This window comes from Epinephelus fuscoguttatus, linkage group LG11 (genome assembly GCF_011397635.1).
Source record: "Epinephelus fuscoguttatus linkage group LG11, E.fuscoguttatus.final_Chr_v1".
Taxonomy (NCBI): Eukaryota; Metazoa; Chordata; class Actinopteri; order Perciformes; family Serranidae; genus Epinephelus; species Epinephelus fuscoguttatus.
In genome coordinates this window covers 20,569,705-20,581,944 of record NC_064762.1, presented here as the reverse complement: position 1 = coordinate 20,581,944, position 12,240 = coordinate 20,569,705, and the positions used below count along the sequence as shown (strand labels likewise).

The 12,240-nt window shown below is 43.1% G+C and overlaps 1 protein-coding gene across 1 annotated transcript in view; it reads right to left on the bottom strand.

Moving 5' to 3' along the window:
* The window catches only part of LOC125896996 (beta/gamma crystallin domain-containing protein 1-like), a 40,487-nt gene that overhangs the window by 20,619 nt on the left and 7,628 nt on the right, over window positions 1-12,240 (bottom strand). Inside the window, exons 6-11 of the mRNA XM_049590006.1 lie at window positions 9,798-9,836; window positions 8,867-8,985; window positions 6,815-6,971; window positions 6,413-6,552; window positions 4,740-4,866; window positions 1,393-1,428 (exon numbers count right to left, since the gene is read on the bottom strand). Of these exons, the coding sequence (XP_049445963.1) occupies window positions 1,393-1,428; window positions 4,740-4,866; window positions 6,413-6,552; window positions 6,815-6,971; window positions 8,867-8,985; window positions 9,798-9,836 (618 nt within the window). The remainder of the gene's footprint in view (window positions 1-1,392; window positions 1,429-4,739; window positions 4,867-6,412; window positions 6,553-6,814; window positions 6,972-8,866; window positions 8,986-9,797; window positions 9,837-12,240) is intronic.

Here is a 12,240-nt window from a genome sequence, read left to right as displayed (position 1 = left end):
CAAAACATGTCGAACAAAAGGACTCTTCAGCTTTCACTCCGAGGTCTGAAAATATCTGCTGTCATAACACACTGCGGGTTACATAGGAAATTCCTTGACATCACATCTATTCTTGTCATGAAATAAGATAAAAACAACATGAAATGGAAAATAGGCCGCTCTCTTAAAGGTCCAGTGTGTCGGATTTAGGGGGATATATTGGTAGACAAGGAATGTAATATATAAAGTATATTTTCTTTAGGGTATAATCACCTGAAAATAAGTGTGCTGTCAGACCTAGAGTTGTCTCGTGCTCTCATGGCACCATTTACAAGTGGACCAGATCAAATGCCTTGTGTGAGAAAGCTGCTCTTGACTGGTCAGAATTTCCAGTTGGGAAAAATCCAGGAAGTAAACAAAACATTGAAGAAGAGTACACTTGCAGGATAAATGTGACACTTTCTAATGTCACAATGGAGGGACAACTACGCAGGTTGATTTTAGCGCTGCTCATCGTGGACTATATTGCTGTCATTGTTCATTTTAGTCAAACCATACAGTTTGAAAACGAGGTGCGGCTCCAACTAGAAAACAATGTTTTGATGCATTGGATGTGCTGAATGTGCATATTAAGGCAGTACAGGAGGAGGTGCACATTAATAATCCTCCAGGACTGTAACATGCTCATGTTTAACCCAAACAATGTGTCATGTGACTGCAGTTGGTTCAGATCCAGGTCGGAACACGTTCTCACCACAAACGAACCGCACCAGAGTTCGTTTGGGACCAGACCGAGACCACCTCTTCAAGAAGGTCTCGGTCTGGTTGTTTTGGTGTGCACCTGAGTGTGATTGCTGTGTTCACACCTGCCCAAATGAACCGCACTTAGGGGGCAAACAAACTTGAGTCTGATTGAACCGAAAATCCTCCTTTACAATGAATACTGAAGGAATTCTAACCTGGAGAAGTTTCAGCTGGTTGCAATCCGCAGTCCTTATCTTATACACTGGACCTTTAAGTGTTTGGCATTCAAATTTTTCTGGCAGCAGACACCAAAACCACCCTCACTTTCATATATGTCCCCCCCATGTTGAAACATAACCTACGCCTTTGCCCGGGACTCAGGAAGATGTTAGATCTGGTTTCATAACACAGCATTCGTGGGATGCTTGTGTTCTGTGTTGTTTTGAGCAGCATGTTCTAGGTTTGATCTCACAGGGATGTGCAGTTAAAAGCTGGTTAAAATCTGCAATCCTCACTGCTTAATGCCACTGAATCCTACACAGTGCTTCTTTAGTACAATAATCGCAGCTCATCATTTGGTTGCTTTACAATTTGCAGATTTCAAATCACATTATATTGACGTTAAGTACACACAGCATGCAAAACTGTAGAATGGCATGTCACTCCTACCTTGACTTCACTGGGATTCTCCACTTTAAAACCACCCTGCAACAAAGACATCATCATAAACAACCATTTTCCTCTCTACATAAATGTACATTGCAAAACATCAGTCAGCAATTATGCAAATGGCTCTTTTTTTCTTGGAAACTGGATGGCAATTCTGTTTTGACGAGCAGCAAAGAAAATGAATAGAACACACAGAACATGCTGACCTGAACTTCTGTCCCTGTGGGCAACTAATTGCTGCTAATTCTCACATTGACTGCGTTTGTACAGAGCCAGAGACAGGCTATTCATATAAAGGAAACCGTCATTACAAAGTCACAATAGTGAATTACCTAACTGGGAAAAGTGTTCATGAAAGCTAATTGTACGATATTAATTGGACACGTGTCTTGGCAAGCACAAAGTTACTGACAGAATATGGAAAAGGAAATGTTTAATAGAAACGAGAATAAGAATCTAAAGCAGTGATAGCAGTTCCATGGGCATGGGTGCAGATCCCAGGGGGGATGGGAGGGACATGTCCCCCCCAAATTCTGAAAAACACAAATTGTCCCCCCCAATTTTAAATAGCTTAAATGATTGAAATTGAACAAATGTATACAGTAGTCCTATATACTGGGAGAAAGGGAAGATGATGAGGAGAAATGGGAATCCGTGAGAGGCGAGAGATGAGAACGTGAGTGGACATAACATGCCTGAGACCCTGAAACTAGAAGTAGCATTAACTAACAGCGAAGCAGTGAAAAGGAGGGTGATGGCTGGTTCCATGTACTACTGGCTGTTTAAGAGAAATAAACAGTAAAGGTAAGCATATGATTCTCTTTGTAGTGCTTTTTGAATGACTTGGTGATGGTGATGAGCCTCTATGAAATCGTGAAATATGCTGGCAATCTCAAGCGCTCTGTGGGCATGATTTGCACGCGTGCAATTAAAAAAAAATCACAATCAGATTGTGTCCCCCCCAAACTTGTCATCAGATCTGCACCCATGTCCATGGGGCTAACTTTAACTGCTAACATGCTAACAGTTCCTGCTCATCTATAATGTTTAAGGTGTTCGACATCTTAGTTTTGCAGGTTAGCATGCTGCAAACGTGTTAATGAGCACTAAACACAAAGTACAGCTAAGGCTGGTGGGAACGTCATTAGTATTTTCAAGTATTTGTTCATAAACCAATGGGATGATGGCACCTTCGAGGTCATTACAATTCATTCTGAGGGGGACATGAATATTTGTAGCAAGTATCATGGCAATCCATCCAATAGTTCTAGTTCTAGACATTTTATGCAAGCCAAGCCTTAAACTGCCTGCTCAAGGCTGTGTAAAGGTATGATTGCGGAAAAGAGAAAGAGTTGTCTCGCCTTTAAGCCGGCGTGGAGGTACTAATAGCACCAAATTGATGTCTGTGAGCCGGCAGGATGGGACAGGTGTGAGGTTTTGATGATGTGTGCGACCCACCGCTGGTAGATTTAAAAAGCAGCCAGCAGCAGTTAGCAGCTAACTCAAAGAAGAATAGCAACCAAAAATGCCCGCAAACTTGGGGAGAAAATGAGGTCTTGGAGCTCATTACCCTCTGAGCAGAAGGCGAGATCAGCCACTACATGACCAGGATGCTAAATGAATACTGTTGCCTTGTTATGCCATTGTTGTTGTTTAGAAAGCACTGCCAGATGCGTATGCTGTATTGCATACTGGAGGCTGATGCTGTTGTGTTACACACCACGCCTCTTTTGATTTTGAAATACCGACATGCTATCTAAAACCAGACAATGGAGCAGCATTATGCTGGTGTTGTTTGGCTTTGTATAAAAAGCAAAGTAATGACAGGTCTCTATTGTGGCCCTATCTCAGGATTCATTCATTCATTCATCTTCTAACCGCTTCATACTCTTGAGGGTCGCGGAGGGGCTGGAGCCTATCCCAGCTGACATCGGGCGAGAGGCAGGGTACACCCTGGGCAGGTCGCCAGACTATCGCAGGGCTGACACATAGAGACAAACAACCATTCACGCTCACATTCACACCTACCGACAATTTAGAGTTATCAATTAACCTAGTCCCCAATCTGCATGTCTTTGGACTGTGGGAGGAAGCCGGAGTGCCCGGAGAGAACCCACGCTGACACGGGGAGAACATGCAAACTCCGCACAGAAGGGCTCCCACGCCCGGGATCGAACCGGCAACCCTCTTGCTGTGAGGCGAGAGTGCTAACCACCACACCACCGTGCCGCCCCCCTATCTCAGGATCTCTGTGTAAAATGGGCTAATGTCTGTACCAAATTTTCTCTCAATCCATCTGGTAAATGTTAAGATATTTCCTACAGTAAGAGAATATTTTGACCTGCTGGTGGCTCCAGATGACAGAACAAAGGATAACCAATGTAATTAGGATTCATCCTCTGGGAACCGTGAATGCTTGCACAATATTTCAAAGCAGTGCACCCAACATTTGTTGAGATATTTCAGTCTAGACAAAAGCGGTGGGCAGTTGGACAATGCCAAAATCCCATGCCACTAGTGTGGCTAGAAATAAAGTGCTGCAGGAATGAATAGGTATTTCACCGCTTCCGGTTCCCTTGTCTCAAAGTCAGTGGTTTTTGTCTGTGGTTAACACAAGCTTAGTTTAATCTGTCTTTATCTGTCATTATGTCTTTAAAATGGCAGTTGCTAACAAGATGCTAAATGAGACTCCACGCCAAATGTGGCTCTACAGCCTTGTCTAAGTGGCAACGTTGAAGTCATATGACTGTGGTGTAGTTTATTTACAGCCTAATGTTAGCTTTTTACTTCTGGCAATTGCATTTACACTTCGAAAATCGTAACAGTAGTGTTCATTTGTAGGCGGAACAGTGGTGCAGTGTTACCACTGTTGCCTCATAGCAAGAGGGTTTCCTGGTTTAAATCTGGGGTGGGTGGAGTTTGCATATTCTCCCCGTGTCAGAATGCGATTTCTCTGGGTACTCCGGCTTCCTCCCACAGTCCAAAGACATGCAGGTTAATTGGTGACTCTAAATTGTCCGTAAGTGTGAATGTGGGTGTGAATGGTTGTCTGTCTCTGTGTCAACCCTGTGATAGTCTGGTGACCTGTCCAGGGTGTACCCCGCCTTTCACCCAATATCAGCTGGGATAGGCTCCCCTACGGCCCCCAGTAGAGTGTTCCTTTGTGACAATTATCTTGCTGAACAAAACTTGTAAGAATCATAAACTTTTTTCGAGGGAACTAGGGGGATGTTAACCTCTGTGTTCGCCCACAATTAAACATCATCCCTGCACCACTCTGTAGCAAACTATGTTATCACATTTGTGAACTGTCCGGTGTACATTAGGTGTTGCACAGAATTACAAACCATTTTAAGTGGTCTAAGAGATCCGACAAAGGGTGATGGGAAGCCCCAGGCCTCTGGGAAAGGATACTCTCCTGTCTCCAGCACAGCTACCATGCCCTGGAACCCTGGGTCGCTGAACACCAGCCACCTGAAGGAAAGAGGAACACCCACAATGCATGTTAATGAGCACCACAAGCCAAAAAGTCCCTGCACATTATGCACAGCTCTGCCTCTTGGCAGTTTTAAAAACACTGGGATTCATGACCTTGCGTTGCTTGTTGCTTTTATAAAGACATAATGGTCATAAAAAGGAACAAACTCACTGATACTTGTTTTTCTACACAGAAATCAGCAGCTACAGCTATGACTGGTCATTTTGCTCAGTACATTGAGTATAATCAGGTCAGGGCAGCATTTTAATTAACAATTTTATATTTACCACAGACATGAGTCATCCAGCTATAGCAGAGAACAAACAACTATTTGTTTCGGAGTAGAATATCTTGGGAATGACATGCTCCAGTTCAAAGCTTCTTCTTTAACAATTCACTTTTGGCGTGGGCAGCCTTTGTTGGAGCTTTGCCCCCACCTCTGCCATTTTGATCCATTATGCAGTGCAACACAAAGCCTCATACCAAAGACCACATGTGAGCCTCTGGCAGGAAAAATAAGCCCAGCTCATTCTGTCAGCGCTGAGGAAGTGATACCAAGAAGCGATGCCAACCTTGTGGCGCTGAGAGACCTATAATAACAGGAGCCAGTGAGTCGGTTTGGTCAGTGAATTCAACTGAACTAGCATGTTACAGTAAATTTGACACAAACACAAAACTCCATGTGCTGAGCAGCTGCTCAACTTGTCGCAGAGCAAACACCGTAGGGGGGAGCTGCTGGAGAGTAATTGTAGCCGAGCAAAGATGAGCTGTCATTTGACAGCAATTAATTCTGTCAGGGTGTTGAGAAACGCTGAAACAATCTTGGAAAATGACAGGTCTCTACTAAAGGTGCCAAGGTAAAGCTACAAGAATAGCACTATGAAAAACTGTCATGAACGGTCTCGTGGGCAGGGCACAAAGTGTCCCGAATACCGACACCTCTCACGTGGAAAAACATCCTCCCCTTTGCCAAATTCTCTCCACACCTTTGTCTGTGTCTCTGCATCTAGTCTCCACCTCTTCACTCTGATTTTCCAAGTGCCCCCACACCCACTCTCTCTATTTTCTGACATGCAACAGCAGGACAAACATTCCTCAAGAGGCGAACGAGTGAGAGTCAAACCAAAGACAAACACTGAGGAACGTCGTAATCATTATTATCTCCCAGCTATTTGTCAAAGCCAAGCACTGGGAACATCCCATTAAAAAGACAGCTTTACGTTGAGCACAGCGGGAAACATTTCCAAAGTGTACTCCTCTGCTGGGTTTACCAGTCATTAGCGATAGAGAAATGATTGCGGAGCATGGGGGTTTGTCTCATTAGCTCCAAAGCAATGACACATGTTATTTGCTAAATGAATTGCATTTCAAATAAAATCTAATCTCCAGATAACTACCCATCTACCACTCTGATCAATCACAATAAGTAGACTACGTGTCTTGCTAATGATTTGGTTTCGTCTGCTTGTTCGATACTGTCACGCATGCTCTACCAGAGGTCAAAGATCTGAACGATTGTTTTGCTAAAACAGACACACTTACACCCCGGAGTGCACTTGGATGGAAGCGGTGCTCAGCGGGATGCCGAACGAGCCCGTCTCTATTGTGTCATCATGGTAAGGTGTTACTCTGCCGTGGCCCTCCGGTTCAGTAAACAGATCGATATGGGGTAGGCTGTAATCCTGCAGAGAGGGGGGAAACAAACACAGCAATTATCAGCAGCTGCCCAAACTAGTCCTTGCATCATTCCTTTGCAAAGTAACCAAGTACGACTTTAATCTTCTTTACACTCCCTCTGCTATTAGGGGAGTCTGAACTGAATATCAATAAAGCAATATCACTTATTAGCTACATTTCAGAGGGCCATGTGAGGTGACGACGATGGAGATGTTGAAATGCTGGAGGCTCAATGAGGGGGAAGTGTTTATCAATCGGAGCACTGACCCTGATAGCAAGTCGAATCGAGCCAATCCGCATCGGTTGGTTGTTCTGCGGCTCTGTCTCCGGCCCAGGCTCTGCCCACACGTTTGTCAATTCAGTGCCCCCCTCCTCCAAGGCGATGGTGCGTCCCTGGAAGTCAGGCTTCTCGTAGAGCACCCAGCTGTAGTGAAAGCAAAGATGAGTAGACACATGGCAAGGAAGAGATAATTATAGAGTGTGTTGGAAAAAAGAGAGTAAAGACTAGGATAAATTCATGTGGTATAAATAGTGCCTTAAAGCAAAGCAACAGTTTGGGAGATATGCATACCGGAATTACCAAAAGCTGGATGAGAAGAGGTAGCTGACTGTTTAACATAAAAAGTGGAAACGGAGGAACAGCTAATTGAGCTCTGTGCTTTGGGATCACGCCAACCACCCAATCATGGCACAGGATATGAACATGAGTTCGGTCAAACAGGTGAACTGAGCCAGATTTAATCAATATGCCCTTGACTGAGTTGAATCAGTGGATGGGAATGACCAAACTGAAAATGGATACAGTGATCCGCGACAAATGTGAGCCAGAGACATGAAGTTGGAGAGTCGGGGGGAGGGGCAATGGCTCCTTCCCTTCTTTCTTACCCTCTACTTTTGCTCCCCTTGCTCGGACGATACCCATTTTCACACTTGACCTTCATTGTGATATCAACTACACACCTGTACAGTTTCGTGACTGCATCTTGCACGGTTGTGACGCTACACATTGACAAAATCTGTCCCCAGACAGACACATAAACACCTTGCACTTTGCATCTGTGGTTGGTCGCGCTTCAATAGATGTCTCTAAGAGCACACACACAGACTCACAAGGTGAAAACAATACCAGCCACGCTCAAAGAGCCGGTAAAAAAAGTGCCTAGCAGCCACAGACTGTATAAAACAATGGACAGAGCTATTCTGACGACACCCATTGACTTGTTGGCTCCCATTTTGAAACCCTGAGTTCGACACAGACGAGAGGATGTGACTGAAAACAGGAGGAAACTATCTGCAGACAGGCTGTTGCATCAAGTGGCTCACCCTTAATTATGCGCAATTTTAATCCTTATAAAATTTAAATGAGTTGTTACTGGCACAAGTCGACTCTTGTCAGCTGTTTTTCGGACTATTCAGCGAGTTGAATCGGCATCTGAGACAGCAGAGCCCATCAGTGAATGGAATCACTCTGACTGGCAGTGTAGGTTTTGCATGGGAAGAGAAAGGGAGGAAGTGAGGAAAGCAAACAGCTAAAGTCAAGAGGGTGAGAGATCGAAACAAACTTGTAATAAAAGGTTAGATTATATTTTTTACAAATTGAGTTTGTAGTTGTTTGTGTTGTTGTTCACTAGCACATGATCTTTCAACATTGGGTTGTGTTATGTGCTAACTGGCTAACTAGCATCTTGAACCCGTCTTCCCCTTTTCCCTTTTTGAATGACTAATACAGACTGCTGCCACCTGCTGGTATGGAGGTATCACTCAGGTCCAGAACGTACATGCTAGTCAGCCATCAGCTGTAGTCTTCCTGGTGCGTTCAAGTGTAATTTTTGGCTGAGACAGAGCTGACATAAGGCAACGCAACAGTTGGCCTTCATCGTTCTTTGATGTCAGTTTGGTGTGTCTGGGCCTTGATTCGTCAGGAAAGAGGCAATGCTTCAGCTAAGTCAGTGAAGAAGACTGATAGCAAGTAAATATGGATGTATATAAAGCAGGCTCAAAGAAAAATATGTTTCACAGGGAAGGACGTGCATTCAACACATTTGCCTGGCCTCAAGGATACACATAATTTGTTTGCCAACACTCAATGTAAACAGAAACTTTGCTTGTTAACAAGGTTTACAAGGAAAAAACTGTAAGAGTGGTTCTATAATAACAGTCATCAAGTGCTGAACTCTCAATGCCGATACTTCATTAAATTAATGACACATCCAGGAGCCAGCAGGCCACACTGGCATCCCAAAACCACTTGACACTAATTAGAACCACACTTCAGTGCACACTTTCTGTTCGTCGTTCCAGTCCAAAGTCGCTACTTACCATCCTCTAACAACCTTCACAGATATGAGAGGCGAGAGCTGCAGAGACGTAGCATCTGCTACGTCCCTGTAAATCTCATGCGCCTGGCCGCTGAACTGAGCTTTCTCGAACAACACCATCTGTGTGGAGACATGAAGGGTAGTGTCAAAAAGATCAACACTTAAGAAAAATTTAAAAATGCATTACGTGCTTACTCCATTACAGTGAATGATGACTCACAGAGTGCTGAGACCTAATGGCTCGGTACTTTCCTCTTTTATGCTTACAGTGAAAGCATATTTATATGTATCTACAACAAAAAGCATCAACAGGCGCCCCATTACTTGAACCACCGGGGCGTACTGTTAATGTAATACACCACTCTAATTAATATAAAAGTTACATTTTTATTTCACCAGCCAACAGAATATTGAACTTTAGAAATATTGTACTGCACAAACTGGCTGCTCTAGAGACTCTGTGGTCGATAATGATGTTTTAATTTAATTCTAAAAGCCCTCGTCAAATGTACTCTAAATCTGAAATCCTTCATGCTGTTTGGTTTGGTTGGTACAAGTCATGACAGAAGATCCCCAGCACAGCTAAAGCTGGAGGTAGACTGAATTAAAGCAACGCGAGGGCAAGAAACTGAAAATGCTGAGCGCCAGGGGAATATCTTTCTTTCTTTCTTGCAACAACTGCTAATGAAGTTCTACAATAATGCAGAACCACAAGTTCTGCACTGCACTGGCAACTCTGAACGCCATGATTGTAATCACATCCAGCTGAGCATTCGCACTAGACTGCTTTTTTTTTTTTACATACTTTGTTTACCCCCAAGAACACCATATGAAAAGCAGATGTTTTCACAGAACAGACAGAGCTGTCTGTCCGGATTCCTCTCTCCGTCTTGTTTCTGTTGTGTGTGTGGGCAAAGCTGTGCCTACCGTACCTTTCCTGGGCGCTTGTGAAATCCCTTGGCGGTTCTTATCTGGAATGCAAAGACACATAGTTTTCACTGTGACAAAGGCTGCGGACTACAGCAAAGCTCTATAAAATGCTAATGTGCGTTTGTTTATGCAGCAGCTCTGTGCCTGCTGAATGCCCCGACCTTTCAGTTTACTTACACAGACACAGTTGGGTCCGTGGAGACTGCACTGTTTTGGATTTGTATTCAAGCAGCGCAGTGGTGGGCATAGCCAGCAGGGAAAGAGTTGCTTAACACAGCATGCTTACAACATAGGCAAATTGTGAGTTTGGCAGCTACAAATGGCTGCAATAAAAACAAAACAAAAAAAAAACCACAGCAACTAGCTTGCAACATCAAGTCGGTAACAATTTTGATCATCAATTAAAGATTTATGTAATTATTTTTTAAAAATGCTAAAGGTTCACATGCTCTAGCTTTTCAAGTGCGAATATTTACTTCCTCTACATTCATACTGAACTGAATAATTTAGGGTTTTAGACTGCTGGTCAAATTAAACATGCAGTTTAAAGGTCCAGTGTGTAGGGTTTAGTGGTATGTAGCAGTGAGGTTGCACAACTTTAACTTCTTCCGTGTGCCACAGGGCTGCTCCCTGATAGTCGACCAAACGTTAGTCGACCAGAAGAGTCATTAGTCGGCAGGAATTCATTGGTTGCTTAGTTGCAGAAAAAACAAACAAACATGGAACTCTGTTGGGAGCTGTGCCTTGTCAAAATAAATCAAAACCTTTTATGAGAATTTAATGTGAAAGGACAGACACAGGAAGTGGCCACGCTCAGCAGTCAGACAGGACTCAGGAGTCACATTAATTTCCAGGGCTGGTACCTGCGGTTATTCCACGGGCTAGTTAATAACATGTCGGGCAGGAAATCCAAAGTGTGGGATCATTTTGAGAAGGTGAAGGACGAACCCAAGGTGATAGTAAACTCATCTTCATTGGTCGACTACAAACATGACGTATCATCTGAAACGTGGAAGTAGCTACATGCCCATTAGCCACTTAGCACAATCATCACTGCTTTGCCGACAGCGTCATTAACAGGCGGCTCGCTCAGTGTGTGATGTGCACTTGTAGATAAAATATAGGCCTATATTAATGAAGGGTCATTAGTATGGTTTTGTATTTCTCTGTAATGTAGCGTAGTCTTAACAATGTTACTGATACTATTCTTTCTCACACCTTCAACTCAAACCACCAAAATATATCATTTAATAATTAAATTAATATCGTAAACACGCGGGCGTCTAGTCAACTAGTGGCCCTACTCGACTATTGGTCAACTAGGAAAATTCATGTGTGTGGGACAACTACAGTGGCAGACAAAAATGAGAACCGCCCTTTCTAGAGCCAGTGTTTGATTTGTCCACTCTGGGCTACTGTAGAACAACATGGTGGGCTCCATGGAAGAGGACCCGCTGACTATGTAGATACAAACGGCTCATTTTAAGGTAACAAAAACAACCATTCCTATTTCCAGGTGATTATACACTAATATCACAAAGCACCAAATTGTTTAGAGCCTAAACACATTTCTGATATTCTGCTACACTATGAACGATCCAGACCTCTCAGGTCACCTGGGACCAGTCTGCTTTGTGTCCCCAGAGTCAAGACTAAACACAGAGAAGCAGCATTTCGTTTTTATTCACCACATATCTCGAATTAACTCCCAGAAAACTGCAGGTCTGCACCGGCTCTTACTTCTTTTAAATCAAGGTCGAAGACTAATTTGTTTGCTGCTGCCTTTTATTGAATCAAATTTTCATTCATTTCTTAAATGTGCACTGTAATTTCTATTATTGATTTCAACTGCACTATAACTTTTATTCTTGTATTTTATGCCTGTCTCAGTACATTTTAACTTAGTATTTTCTATTCTCCGGCTCTTTAATGAATTGCTTTTTAAATGTCCTTTAATAATGTGTTTCTTGTCCACCTTGTTGTGACGCTTTTGATGCTTTATGTAAAGAGCTGTGAATTGCTTTGTTGCTGAAATGTGCTGTTAAAATAAATTTGCTTTGCTTAATGAAAACATACAGATATAATTATTGGATACCATCTCTGCCAATAGAGAATCCTACACACTGGACCTTTGAATATGTCAACTGGGGCTTTGGGAAATTGTGATGAGACAGTATACAGACCAAAAAGTTAACACATTAAATAACACTTAATCATAGAAATTTGTAATTTCAGAGTTTTCGGGAAAGAACCATGGTATTTGGTATGATGAACTGAGAGACAGGGGTGTGCAGTAGCTCAGTGGGTAGAGCTGGGGGATTGATTCCAGTCCATGGCCCTTTGCTGCATGTCTTACCCCTTCATGCTTCTGACTATCCTGTCATTAAAAGCCGAAAGCCCAGAAACATAATCTAAAATAAATAAATAAATAAATAACTGAGAAAT